The sequence below is a fragment of the Vicia villosa genome, linkage group LG1 (genome assembly GCF_029867415.1).
Source record: "Vicia villosa cultivar HV-30 ecotype Madison, WI linkage group LG1, Vvil1.0, whole genome shotgun sequence".
Lineage (NCBI taxonomy): Eukaryota > Viridiplantae > Streptophyta > Magnoliopsida > Fabales > Fabaceae > Vicia > Vicia villosa.
In genome coordinates, this window is record NC_081180.1 from 221,867,101 (window position 1) to 221,882,351 (window position 15,251).

General features: G+C 34.0%; 1 protein-coding gene and 1 long non-coding RNA gene across 3 annotated transcripts; both read left to right on the forward strand.

The window, feature by feature from the left end:
- Positions 1–2,226: 2,226 nt before the first annotated feature.
- LOC131622878 (histidinol-phosphate aminotransferase, chloroplastic-like) lies at positions 2,227–4,879 on the forward strand. The gene is made up of 6 exons (XM_058893900.1): positions 2,227–2,335; positions 2,834–2,988; positions 3,092–3,189; positions 3,294–3,402; positions 3,793–4,337; positions 4,805–4,879. The coding sequence occupies exons 1-5, from the start codon at positions 2,243–2,245 to the stop codon at positions 3,803–3,805; spliced, it is 468 nt and encodes a 155-aa protein (XP_058749883.1). The 5' UTR covers positions 2,227–2,242; the 3' UTR covers positions 3,806–4,337; positions 4,805–4,879.
- A 198-nt stretch (positions 4,880–5,077) lies between these two features.
- On the forward strand, positions 5,078–6,221 carry LOC131622889 (uncharacterized). Of its 2 annotated transcripts, XR_009290036.1 has the most exons (4): positions 5,078–5,148; positions 5,526–5,627; positions 5,715–6,001; positions 6,088–6,221. It is a non-coding gene; the product is annotated as an uncharacterized LOC131622889 (long non-coding RNA). The 2 variants fall into 2 exon arrangements; XR_009290034.1 differs by having other exon boundaries at positions 5,715–6,186.
- Positions 6,222–15,251: the final 9,030 nt, after the last annotated feature.

Sequence of the window (15,251 nt, forward strand, 5' to 3'; positions counted from 1 at the left end):
AATCATATATATTATTATTAGTGTTTTATAATTATGTTAAGAAAAAAATAAAATTATATACTTTTATTATTACCGATTCGACCTCGGTTGAACCCCGGTCAAACCCTTAAACCTTGAACCCTTACTTATATCGGTTTTATATCCGGTCCGGTTTTGATTACCTTGCTATTAAATTAATGTCTTACCTATGTCAAATGCAGTTACAGTGTTGAAAGTTAAGGAGGGTTTTTGATGTAGACAATTTATTGACAAAGACAAAACAAAGGGTTCAAGAGAAAATATATTATTCATCATAATTTTATAAAACATAACTATAATTATAAAAAGTTATCAATAGGTTTTATGCCTATACTATTGCCAATAATAGTTAATCAATACGTGCAGACTATTACTTCCACTTCTTTTAATAACTGGCAAATATACAAAAAATTGCAGAACCGATGTAAGGTTTTTTTTTAATCAACATGTTAATTTAATTCCAAATTCAACACTTTGACCAACAATGTAAACTGAAGTGAAACTGTATAGCCATCATTGCTACTTCAAAAACTCTTTTCTTTAATAACATAAAGAAATTGAGAATAGATAAAATTTGAGAGTATAAAAACTTTGACCCTAAACTAATTGAATATAATATGGAGCCATACACCTTGAGATATGACTGAAAAATTACAACTTAAATGAAAATGATCAAGGAAGAGAACCTTAATTTGTATGAAATATAAATTACTGTGTAAAAACAAAATAGAGTTAGGGAATATGAAGTTATAAAAAATTAGTAAGAGGTTAAGAAACACAATAAAGTTAGTGGGAGGTTAACATGTACAACAGAATCAGATATTATAATTTGTGAGCAATGAAAAAGATATATTATAAATTTCCATGACACACCTTTTATTGGAACTAATCGTGTTACAAGAATCATTAATGAAGTTCATCTAGTTTGTGAAGAAACAAATAAGAAATATAAGGAGAAAGAAACTTACACAATAGCTTTGTACTTCTTATATTTTTTCTCATTGTATATCAAACTAGATGAAGTTTGATGTCGCAGTTTTTTCTTCATTAACTAAAATGTGTTGTTCTTGTTGCGTCCTACAATAACTATGAAAGTTATCAACATGTGAAAATGCAAACTTATTTGTCAACAGAATATAAAAAATATCTTGTTTGTGAAGCTATGAAGAAGAAGTACAAGGTGGATAAAGTTTCCATCATAGCTTCATGCTTTTTGTACTTTTTTCCATAGCTACACAAATAATATGTACCATAGCCAAAGTATGGTCTTTGTTAAGGTAGTGAAGACGAAACTGAAAAATGAGAATTAATCAACAAAAACAACATGCAACAAACGAGATAATGTGGGACTATCTAAGAATAAGATGTAACACTAGTGCAAAAGGAACAATATAATTTTAACATTTACACCCAATATACTAAAAACGGGTGTAAATAAGAAATGTAGTGGCAATATTGTAAATAAAATATCATTTTAAATATTAACACGTGACAATTTACACCCTATTTTTTTTAAATTGGGTGTAAATTAAAAATATTATTATAATCATATCTCAATTACTCCCGTTAAATATAAAATGGGTGTAAATTTAAATGGACTAAATAAATTATTAAATTTTATAATTCAAAATATTAATCTATTTCATTATAATCCCTATTGTATAACATGTATCTTATAATGTATGAAATTTAGTTATCACTTATCATAAGTTTTACTACATATCATTTAATATATGTAACTTATGGAAAAGAAATAGAGAATAATAAGTTACCAACAACGCGCCGAAACGTGAAAACGGAAAAGTGATTCTTGCTCCTCTTAAAACCTCTTAAAAGTGCTTATCTAACGTGCTTTTCAATCTCTTCCTCGGCCAAATCCAATTCGTAGCAGAGCATGGTGATTAATGGAACAAGAAAATGAAAATGAAGTTAAGAGAAACAAAAGATACGTGAAGACGATGCCGACGCACATTAATGATGGAATTCGGTATGTGCAATTTTTTCCAGTGAATTTCAGTTTCAATCTTCTTCATCTCTCTTCTCCGATTGCTGTTGTGTGATTGTTGTTCGATTATGGTTTATGTATAGTATAGTGTAAAATTGTTAATGAATTAGTCATTTCCTAACATGCACACCAAGTGTTCGGTGAAATGCCTGAACTGAATTCTTTCTCTTTTTTGTTTGATTTCTATCACGGAATTGTAATAAAAGAAGAAGAGGGTTTATGTTTCAGGTTTTATCTTCTCGTCTTGGACGAAAGCCGGAGGATATTGTCAAGTTAGATGCTAATGAGAATCCTTATGGCCCTCCTCCAGAGGTGAGCTTTTTGCTATTAAATGGTAACATAATGTAAAATTGAAAAGCTCGTTGATTTAGAGTTTTATTATTTTGACACACATTTGACATCAGATTTCAACAACAAATTAAGATGGTTAACATAGTTAGGTAATGTGGTTCATTAGGTTTAGTATATGTTAATAATATAACAAGGTGTCACAACTTATTAACTATTCACTGAACACAATTAACCATGATTTATGTTCAAATGTACACTAAAAAATCATTGTTATTGTGTTCAATTGATATGTGACACCTTGATATATTCATTAACCGTCACTGAAATGTGTTAGCCACATATTTGAACTTTGTTAACTATCTAATTCCTTATTGAAATTGATGTCAAACTTATGTGTCTAACTATCATTTCTCTTGTTTTATTGATCTTTCATCTTCCAATTTATTTATGTTTTTGAACTCTTCTCTTGGTTATGTTCAAGTGTATTGTCTCTCGAGTTGACTATTGGAGGTTTGTCAGGTCATGCAAGCCCTAGGGTCGATAAAATTCCCATATGTCTATCCAGATCCAGAGAGCCGCCGGTTGCGTGAAGCTCTCGCTCAAGATTCAGGCCTTGAATCTGACTATATTCTTGTAGGATGTGGTGCCGATGAGCTTATTGATTTGATCATGCGGTTAGACCCATTTCATTTTGTGGTTCACATGCTTCTATTTTTCTTCTTCTCGTTTTGTTAATTTTCAGCATAGCTAGCTATGACAACTCATTCTCATTTTCAGTTGTGTGCTTGATCCTGGTGACAAGATTGTCGATTGCCCTCCAACTTTCACAATGTATGAATTTGATGCCGCAGTTAATGGAGCACTCGTCACCAAAGGTAAGAAAAATATTTTCAACTTTTTATCGTTGTTCCTTATCTGCTCTTAGCAGTCTTTGATTCTGTAATCAATTTCGAATTTTTCGTTATTATTTATACCGTAGTTCCAAGGAGGCCCGACTTCAGCTTGAATGTGGAACACATAATCGAGGTTGTTAAACAAGAGAAGCCCAAATGCATATTTTTAACATCTCCAAACAATCCAGATGGGAGGTAACTGTCAAAATCTATTTTTTCAGCATCTTTATCACATCTTTATCACGGAATTGTTGTTGTGTTAATATTTGCTGAGCCTGTTCCCAAGGATAACGAAGCTGCAACTTGGAGAGACAAGTTAGATCAGCTTTATAAGAGTTCATCACAAAGTTTGAAAAGAATTAGTGAATTTCTACTTTTAATTGAAAAAGAAATGAAATTTGAATTTATCACATAGTGATGAAAGAAAACATCACTGTCCCATGCAGACATAGACCAATCACTTTCTCTCATGTAACAATAAGTAATTAACTTTTTGTTTACCCAAAAAACGTCATTTACTTCTTTTTTACCATAGTAAACTTTTTTATTTTCACTAATGTGTTTTGGAAATTTGTTTGTTTATAGGTTTGAAGAGTGATTGGTTATTAGAGAGCAGTAGTTTTGCAGAGAGGAGTAAGCAGTACAAGTGGACAACAAGTAGAGGTCCCTCCCACTTTCACTTTTGATTTGAAAAAAGATGCATTGGGAGAGTCCAAGTCCAAGAAGGCACAGAACAGTGTACAGACTGTTTCTGTTCTGCTAAGTCTTTGCAGTTACAGATTCATTAAAAATGTTTTACTATCATTCAGATTCTGATTCTTCTTAAATCTTTATACTTTTTTGACAATCTGTGTTCCTGCTCTGCATTAAGGGTAGGGTACATTGCATTTTAGTCTAATGCTATTCACTTCTTTTTACATTCACTTTATTACACATATGGCTCCTAATATATGTTACAATTAGTCTAATTTTTAAGTTCCTTATTGCTTTTACTACTACTTAATCATCACAGATAGGCACTAAAATGTTGATTATCACAAGAATTTCAGGGAACAGCAATGGCTTCACTAATTCATATGCAGAAAATTCTATCAAATAGGATGCAACATTTTTCAAGCATTGAAAAAGCTGTAAGCTCTGTATCCTTACCCGTTTCATTTGCATTTTTAATTATTCCCTACATGGTTGACACAACTGTTTTTCATTTAGATCTTATTTATTTTAGTAGCCTTTTTTTGGTCATATGTTAGTTCTTTTATTTTATGAAAGCATTTTTGTATGTCATCCCTATTCCTAATTTATTACGTACTGCTTGAACATCAGTGCTTTAATGTTGTTTCAATTGTATTGGTGAATTTTGAATGAAGTTGAAATTGCATTGTTTCAATTGTATTCCTAATTTATTACGTACTGCTTGAACATCAGTGCTTTAATGTTGTTTCAATTGTATTCCTAATTTATTACGTACTGCTTGAACATCAGTGCTTTAATGAAATTGATGGGACAATGATGTTTTCTTTATAAGGGAAACTTGTTTTTTTGCGCCATAAAGGTGAATTTCTACTTTTAATTGAACAATGATTACATTGTTAAACAGGAATCAATTGGATGGTCTCTGCAACTTCTATCATTTGCATGTTTATCTTTAGCAGCAAATATGGAGGAACCCCTTGTTCCTTTTCTCTTGGACCTTCAGGTATAAACTAATAAATGATTAGAATTTAGAATCCATGTTCATTTGGCACTTAACAGCCTAGAACTGAAACTATAATTATTATGAAGGACGGTTTTGAAATTACTACTCAATATTTGTTATATTTTCCATGTAGTCCACCTCTCAATTTGATTCTTTACTATTAACAATCTCTGCATTTTAATTTTAGGTTTCAACGTGGTTTGAACAGCAAGCCTATGGCACTCATCAAGAAGCTCCGCAAGGCGGTGAGTTTTCTATTTATTCACGTATTGTTTCATTTCGTTTTGATACTTGATTTCAACTTAGAGGTTGGAGTTGGAATAAATTTGAAAATAGGAGGATTTTGACCAACCATCACAGTGAACCGACTGCGTTACTACGTCAAATACCTGAAGTCAACGTTGGTCCTTTTAATAAACATGGCCAACACATAACCCTAAAACATTTCAGAGATAACAATCTCAGCTATTGCCCTATTTGTTAGATCAAATACTTATTGGATTTTGGTCTGATTGCTTACTATTCTATCTCAAGTGAATCTCTCTTATATATGAAGCTATATCATTTTAACTTATGCACGTATCAAGACTGTAATTTACATTCTAACATCCACCAAATACAGGACTCTGATGAGCTAATGATAGAAGCTGATATCACGTGCACAATACTAAAAAGCTGATTTTGGTCTGATTGTTTATTCTCTTAGCCTTTGTTACACCATATGGTAATGTTTTAATTCAAAGTGAACATTGATTTACAAATTTTGTTGGGAATATTGGTTTGTAATTACAAAATTTGATTGTTTGTGCAGCATATTCGAAAGCTTCTTCGTAGGTTGAAAGCCGAAACTGATCAAATATGTCAAGCTCCTGAGTATTTCAGGGGTATTTCAGTGTTATTTGGCCTTCTTAAGGAAGTTCTTAAAAACAGACCTGACTTGAAGTTGGTTGTTATGAGTGCTACACTTGAAGCTGAAAAGTTTCAGGGATATTTTTTTGGAGCTCCTCTAATGAAAGTTCCTGGAAGGCTACATCCAGTTGAAATTTTTTATACTCAAGAACCATTTTTTTTTCATTTTTTACACTCGTCAAAACTGCGGTATGGTTACCATTGATACATGTGACTCTTTATTGTAATAACACTTTCTTGTAATAATTTCTTGTGTCTTGTTTTTTTGCATACAGAAAACAATTGCTTCTCCAGGGCGTGGTATTTTGGCCATGGATGAATCCAATACTACATGTGGAAAGCGGTTGGATTCAATTGAACTAGAGAACACCAAAACTAACCGTCAAGCATGGCGTAAAATTATATATGAAGAAAGTGTTATGACTTAGTTAAAATATAATTTTTATGTGTATGCTTTTATAATACTTGAAATATTATGACTGTACATGATTTTGTATATTTTTTTGGTTAATATGAAAAATATTTTGACTTAGTTAAAATTTGATTTTTATGTGTATAATTTTTATAGTATTTGCAATATTATGACTGAAAATGAAATATAACTAAATGGTGTATATGAAATAGGGTGTAAATAGATATAATTGTTCATTCATAAATGGCGTATTTACACCCGATTTTTATTAAAATAGGGTGTAATTAAGACCATATTTACATCCGATTTTTATTAAAATAGGGTGTAATTAAAATGTAATTACGTCCAATTACACCCGATTTTTATTAAAATGGGTGTAATTAAAACGTAATTACGCCCAATTACACCCGATTTTTATTAAAACAGGGTGTAATTAAAACGTAATTACGCCAAATTACACCCGATTTTTATTAAAATAGGGTGTAATTAAAAACGTAATTACGCCCAATTACACCCGATTTTTTAGAAAACAGGGTGTAATTAAAAACGTAATTACGCCTAATTACACCCGATTTTTATTAAAACAGGGTGTAATTAAAAATGTAATTACGCCCAATTACACCCGATATTTTTAAAATAAAACGGGTGTAAATTCGTTAGACATTTCTCACCCTGTGGATATACACCCGATTTTTATTAAAAATAATGGGTGTAAATTTAATAAAAAACGGGTGTAAATTAACATTTTTGTACTAGTGTAAGAAGAAGAAAACCTAAACGTATGAAGCACAAAATTCACGGCTAATGGCAAAGAAGAGGAGAAAAATGGGTGCTACTGTCAAAAAGTGAGAGTTAATTCGCTTATATATGGATAAATTATTTCACAACGGTTATCTACCAACCATATTGATAAATATTATTATAAATATATCACAACGGTGGAACATACCAACCGTAGTCATATCCCTTTAAGATTTTTATATAAAGTTGGGAGTCTTAGCAAACTCTTTTAGAATTTCCAGGACACACCTTTTTAGAATTTCCTAATATGGGACTAATGAAATATATACAAGGTGGGAGTCTTAGCAAACAAATACTTGTTCATGAAGTTGTTGATGATTTTTCTAAAATGACCTGAATGAGTTATTGCAAAGAAAAATCAAGATCTTTATCAAACTCCTTCAAAGATACCATAGGGGTTTTTCTAATTTACTGCTGATAGCGGTTGTTGGGCATCGAACCTATGACTAATAATTTTTTTCCTTAACTAATATACGAACCGAGAAGAAATGTGACACATTTTCCATGATACTCTTCTTTACTTCGACTAGTAAATAAAGGTAAAACACTTTAAACAATCCAGATAAAATCACTTATTTATAGTATTTATTATAGTATTTCATAATGATTAACTTTATCTATAAAATCATTATTCTTCAATTATTTTGTTTGCTCTTTTTCATTTCTTCATCACAAAGTAGCCAATAGCCCGAGCTCCTCCAAAATAAAAACTCACTACAAGAATGTTTTTTTACCACATATATGAAAATACAAGAATGCATTTGTCTGTAAACGTTCCCGCCACAGTGTCCTATACTTGGAGAAATATAGAATAATTTCCAGCCAAAAAATGAAGGAACATCCAGACATAGAAATGGAGTTTGCTTAGAACTTTTACAAATACGCGAAGCCGCACGAGAATAACCGAGACTCTTTTGATTGGTTAAATGATATCCCTGTAGAGGAAATTCAAAACAACGTGTTCAAATTTAAATATGCACAAGATTGAGCAACAACATATTTGAATTTTGTTAGAAATGAAGTTACCTTGAGGGTTTGGGAACAAGATAGTAAAGACTCTAGCATATTAAAAAAAAACTTGTCATATTCTCCTCTACAGGGGGTACCATGATACATTTTCTTGTTAGCAGAAAAGAAAATCCCCATCTTGGTATAACCATCGTGTATTTAATGAGAACTTATTTACGTTGTATTGGAGCCTTCTTAATGCAATCTCCCACTTAACTTATTTATCTTCCGTCGTTCAAGTTTATTAATGCCATCCTCTTTTCTTAATTTCATTTTAATTGAGTTCAAATGAATTCGTCTATTTATTCCGTCCCATCAAAATATAGAGTCCGAGATGGGTGTAACAATAAATAGTTTCCTTATTTTTGTGATTGTTTTTTAATAGGAAAGGAATCTATCAAAGGGAGCAAAAGGGTGCTCCGCCCGACAAAACAAACACGGACCCAAATCTTACTTCTCGAAACAGAGAAGAGGAAGAGTGTTCCAAGTATAGAAATTACTACAAGCAGCAATTTTACAACTAGAGGAAAACCAAATCCAAGATCTATACACTATGGCCGACATACATTCATCAAATCTCATATTGACATTGTTAAAAATAACATTGTTCCTCGTTAACCAAATACTCTAAACCGAAACTAACCAAATAACAGACACCACTCTTCGCTTCATCTTGTTCAAAAATTTCTCACAGTTAAAAAAGAAAGACTTGAACTCCTCCAATCTTAGTTCCCCAAAGGTACCGATCCAATCATAAACTTTTCTCCAAATATTATCCGCAAAAGAACACGTACCAAACAGATGCAAAACTGTCTCATCATTCGGACAGAAAACACACCTGAGATGGGTTACGTCCGTTATGATACCACATTTGAAAATTTTGATTTTGTTGATAACACTACTACATTTTTGGCCTACGGCCACGCTAAAATTTTCCACAGCTCAGAAACTGTGGCCACATATGTGATTTGGCCATATTTATCAAAGCGTAGAATTATGTTATAAAATATTGAGTCCGGAGTATGAAACTGTGGCCTTTACTTCAATTGCCACGGTTATAGAACTGCGGGTATTTTAAGCCGCAAAGAAAAACCGCGGCCTTATAATTTTGACTAAAAACTGTGGCCCAAGTCCAAAAATTTAGTGCCCGCCATGTTTTCCCTCTTTTCTTTTCGTTTCCCTCTTTCTCTTGTTTTATATTTTATTTTTTTTAAGATTAAAAAGAAAAAAAAAACTAAAACAAATAAACATAAAAGGGGATTAGGGTTAAGTGACCTTTGGGATTCTTCTCCTCTCCCTCTCAAGATCGTGAAGCAGCAACGACGCCGGGGAAAGCCTTTCTCCTCCAACGGGACCGACATCACCACACAGCCACCGTGAACATACGAATTATCACCTCTTATCCCGACTCTCTTTAATGTCTGGTCTCCCCGCGTTCTCAATCTCTCTCTCTTCTCAAATCCCAGGTTCTCTCCGATCAATCGAAATCACGCCTCAACAAGAACAGAACACGACGATTGTAGGCTTTACTGATCAGATAAGCTTTGACGGCTTCTTCCACGGCGGCAAGACAGAAGAGAAAAAACGAAGGTCACCACTCAGGTACGTCTTCGACTTTTACGCTTCGTTTTCTCCATATTAAATTTCCTCCTCTTTTGCTTCTGAGTTTGAATAGTCTTCTGTGTTTTTCGTCTTTGTTCCAGTTGTTGATACATGGACGGAGTTGATGCGGGTTGAAGGTTCCTTCTGAATTTGTGAATACTTGAAGGATCGATCGAAGAAGATGAAGAGGGGATGCCATTTTCTTTTTCTTCTGCAGATTGATGAATGGTGACTGAAGGTTAAAGAAAAACGGTTATGGAGAAAGGTTGAATGAAGATTGGATCGAAAGAGATGGGGTAAAGGGAAGGATTTCTGTTAGAGGTTGTTATGAGGTGAATTTGAGAGAAGGTGTGAAGTATGAAGAAAGGTCAAGGTTGAAGATGAGAGATAGCAGAAGAATCGATGGAGGGACAATGATTCGGTTACAGGTTCTCCTCTCAATTTTCTTTTTCTGATAGTTTTTCTTCAAAATTTTGTTATGCTAATTCTTCTCTTCTTCTTCCCCTCATCTCTCTCTCATTTCCATCTGTTTCCTCTCTTCTTCTTCCTCTCATCTCTCTCTCATTTCCATCCCTTTCCTCTCTTCTTCTTCTTTTTCTAATATTCACAGATGCAAGTATGAACTTTTGGAGTGTGAGTTTCTATGTGGTATATGTTAGAACAAGATTTGTTCTGATCAATATTCTTAGTTTTGATGATAAAAATGTATATGAATTTTGTATGAGATAATGTGGTACTCTAATACTATGCAATTTCCATTTCAGGAATTATATAAAGAGTATGCACAAAATCAGCACAAGAAGCACTGACTCAGAAGGTTCAACATGCAACATCAGAACATGGTCTGGCAAGACATCAGAAGATGGTCAAGCAGAATCAAAACATGGTCTATGGAAGCATCAGAAGAACTTGAGATCAGAAGCAGAAGCACTGAAGTTCTCATGGTATCACGCTCAGAAGCACTTCAAAGTCAGAAGACAAGAAGATGCTCTGCACCAAGTTGTTTGACTCTGATGATATTCAAACGTTGTTTACACAAACATCAGATCAGAAGCAAGTACAAGATGGCAGGCTAGGCTGACTGACAAAAGGAACGTTAGAAGCTATTAAAGGAAACGTCAGTAGACACAGCGAAAGCAAGGCTCGAGGTAGTTGACAAAAGAGTGAAACATTAAATGCAATGCTGTACGGATTACGCAAAGCATTAAATGCTCCCAACGGTCATCTTCTCAAACGCCTATAAATATGAAGTTCTGATGAGAAGCAAGGTTACGAACTTTGAACATAACACTCGATCCAAAAACGCTGAAACGCTGTTCAATTCAAAATCTCTCAAACTTCATCTTCAACCTCACTACATTGCTGTTGTAATATATTAGTGAGATTAAGCTTAAACTTAAGAGAAAATCACAGTTGTGATAATAGCTTTATAAGAAGCATTGTAACTCTTAGAATTTGTTTACATTAAGTTGTAAGAACTAGAGTGATTAGGTTGTTGATCAGAATAATCTAGAAAGTCTTAGAGGGTATCTAAGCAGATTGTTCCTAGAGTGATCAGGTTGTGATCAGTATACTCTATAAGACTTAGAATTTTTCTAAGTGGAAAACCATTGTAATCTTGTGTGATTAGTGGATTAAATCCTCAGGTCAAGTAAATCACTCCAAGGGGGTGGACTGGAGTAGTTTAGTTAACAACGAACCAGGATAAAAATCATTGTGCAAATTGTTTTTATCTTACAAGTTTTAAAGCTACACTTATTCAAACCCCCCTTTCTAAGTGTTTTTCTATCCTTCAATTGGCATTAGAGCGTCGGTTCTAAGGTGCAAGCACTTAACCGTGTTTAGAAAAGATTCAGGAAGAGAAAAACGCTTAAGTCAAGATGGCTGGTGAAGATCCAACAAATACATCTACATCTGGCTCCGCTGAGCAATATAATGGAAATGGTAACAATGGTTATACAAGACCACCAGTATTTGATGGTGAAAACTTTGAATACTGGAAAGATAAACTTGAAAGTTACTTCCTTGGTCTAGATGGTGACTTATGGGATCTGCTGATGGATGGTTACAAACATCCAGTGAAAGCTACTGGCGTAAGGCTTAGAAGACAAGAAATGAATGATGATCAAAAGAAGCAATTCAAAAATCATCATAAGTGTAGGACTGTTTTGCTGAATGCTATCTCTCATGCTGAATATGAGAAGATATCTAACAGGGAAACTGCCTATGACATATATGAGTCATTGAAAATGACCCATGAAGGAAATGCCCAAGTCAAGGAGACTAAAGCTCTTGCTTTGATCCAGAAATATGAAGCCTTCAAGATGGAGGACGATGAAAATATTGAGAAGATGTTTTCAAGATTTCAAACGCTAACTGCTGGATTAAAAGTTCTGGACAAAGGCTACACCAAGGTTGATCATGTTAAGAAGATCATCAGAAGCTTGCCCAGAAGATGGGGTCTAATGGGACGATTCAGAATCAGAATCAGAATCAGACTCTGAAGGCGAGCAAGCAAACTTTGCACTGATGGCCACAGTGGAAGATGGATCAGAATCTACATCAGAATCAGATTCTGAAGAGGTATTTTCTGAACTATCTAGAGAAGAGTTAGTTTCCAGTTTAACTGAACTTCTGGAACTCAAGGCTCATCTTAGTATCAAATACAAAAAGCTGAAAAAGCTATTTAAATTTGAAACTAAGAAGATGGAAGTGGAAAATTCTAAACTGAAGGAAAAAGTTTTAAAATTATCCAAAGATATTGGATCTCCTTCTGAATCAGAAAAATCCATTCTTAGTCTCAATCATATTCTGAAAGAATATGACTCGAGCTTCACGAAGTTTCTATCTAGAAGTATTGGTAGAAGTCATCTTGCTTCTATGATATATGGTGTTTCTGGAAACAAAAGGATTGGCGTTGGCTATGAGGGTGATACCTCACAAAAATTTGAACCTGTTGATGATTTGAAAATCACATACAAGCCATTGTATGATCAGTTCAAATATGGCCACTCACATGATATTAGGCTCACTTCACATGCCAAAAGTTTTAACACTTCACACACCAAGAAGCATGTGACACAACCTAAAAAATATCATGCTGCCAAACCTAAAGAATATCATGTTATTCCTCCTGTTACTTATCATGCTAAACCCAAGTTCAATCAGAACTTGAGGAAAACTAACAAGAAATGACCCAAGAAATTGTGGGTACCTAAGGAGAAGATAATTTCTGTTGCCAATATCCTTAGAAGCAAAGAAGACAAAGCACAAAATGTCATGGTACCTGGACTCTGGGTGCTCGCGCCACATGACGGGAAGAAGGTCTATGTTCCAAGACCTGGTGCTTAAATCTGGTGGAGAATTCAAGTTTGGAGGAGATCGGAAGGGCAAGATTATTGGCTCTGGAACCATAAGTATTGGTAACTCTCCTTCCATAACTAATGTACTTCTTGTAGAAGGATTAACGCATAACTTATTGTCCATAAGTCAATTAAGTGACAATGGTTATGACATAATCTTCAATCAAAAGTCTTGCAAGGCTGTAAGTCAGAAGGATGGCTCAATCCTATTTACAGGCAAGAGAAAGAACAACATTTATAAGATTGATCTTTCAGATCTTGAGAAGCAGAAGGTAACTTGCCTTATGTCTGTTTCTGAAGAGCAATGGGTCTGGCACAGAAGATTAGGTCATGCTAGTTTGAGAAAGATTTCTCAGATTAACAAACTAAATCTGGTCAGAGGACTCCCAAATCTGAAATACAAATCAGATGCTCTTTGTGAAGCATGTCAGAAGGGCGAGTTCTCCAGGCCTGCATTCAAATCTAAGAATGTTGTCTCTTCCTCAAGGCCGTTAGAACTTCTGCACATTGATCTGTTTGGACCAGTCAAAACAACATATGTCAGAGGGAAGAAATATGGATTAGTCATCGTAGATGATTATAGCCGCTGGACATGGGTAGAGTTATTAAAACACAAGGATGAGTCTCATTCAGTGTTCTTTGAATTCTGCACTCAAAATCAATCTGAGAAGGAGTGCCAAATCATAAAGGTCAGAAGTGATCATGGTGGTGAATTTGAGAACAGATTCTTTGAGGAGTTCTTCAAAGAAAATGGTATTGCCCATGATTTCTCTTGCCCTAGAACTCCACAGCAAAATGGAGTTGTAGAGCGAAAGAATAGGACTCTACAAGAAATGGCCAGAACCATGATCAATGAAACCAATATGGCTAAGCACTTCTGGGCAGAAGCAATAAACACTGCATGTTATATTCAAAATAGAATCTCTATAAGACCTATTCTAAATAAGACTCCTTATGAATTGTGGAAGAACAGAAAGCCCAACATTTCATATTTTCATCCTTTTGGATGTGTTTGTTTTATTCTGAATACTAAAGATCATCTTGGTAAGTTTGATTCTAAGGCACAAAAATGTTTCTTTCTTGGATATTCTGAACGCTCTAAAGGCTACAGAGTATACTGTTAGGAGTGAATTAATGGTAATTTAATGTGTTAGATTAACTACCTTTTGAGCTAAAAGTGAATAGATCTTGTGCGTTTTACGGATTTTATAGTTAGAATTGAACTTTCAAGGTTCGAAGCTAATCTTAGAACAAATTGCATCACTTTGGGTGTTAATTGTGCAGATACTGAAGCTAAGAGGCAAAGACTAGGAAACACGCTGGCGTAAAGCTCTAGAGAGGAAGAATCACAAATAAGTAAGAAGAATTAAAGGGCGAGCCGCGCCAATAAAGGGGCGAGACACGCCAAACTCTCTGTTTGGGTTCGCGCCGCGCCATTGCATTCCGAGGCGCGGTGGCTGCGTTACAAGGCCCAAAACTTATAAATAGAAGCCCTAGCTTCCAAGTAAAGAGAGAACTTTTGTGAGCGAAATTAGGAGAGCATTCTGAGTTTGCAGCCAAGAACAACAATCGAAGGCCAAATCTTTACCAATCGAAGACATTCCGTTGATGAAGATGAATCCCTCTATTAATTCTTGTGTGTTCTTCATGTCTATGGAGAGCTAAATTCCTCTTGTTGAGTTTAAGGTAGTAATTAACCTATGAATATACAATATCATTGATTCTTTCCTATGAACAATTGTTTGAATTTATTATCAATAAGAAACCTTGTTTTTACTTTACACCATTGTTGAATCTTTGATCGAAAGAAAGGATTTAACTTTTGCCCTAGGTTGCTATATTGATTCAATCCCAATTTGCAGAGATGGAATTGTGATTGAGTTTTCATAATTATCGTTCCTTATTACTATTATCGATATTGATATTTGGAGAGATCGAATCTCATACCGGTAAAAGTTTATCTAATTTGATTTGCAGACATGGAATCATATTTGAGGATAAGTGAAGATAGTAATTCAAAAGATTGTTCAATTGTGAATTAATTGATAAATTGTATAGGAATAGGTTGATGAACCCTAAAGCTAAACATATTTCCTTAATCGTTAACAAACATTCATTATTTGCATTTAAATTATTGCTTACATTTGATAGTATTATAATCATAAAACAAATCCAATTAACTTTTCTCACTCAAAATAATCAACTATAGAACGGCAGTGATATTAAACCAATCCCTGTGGATACGATATATTAC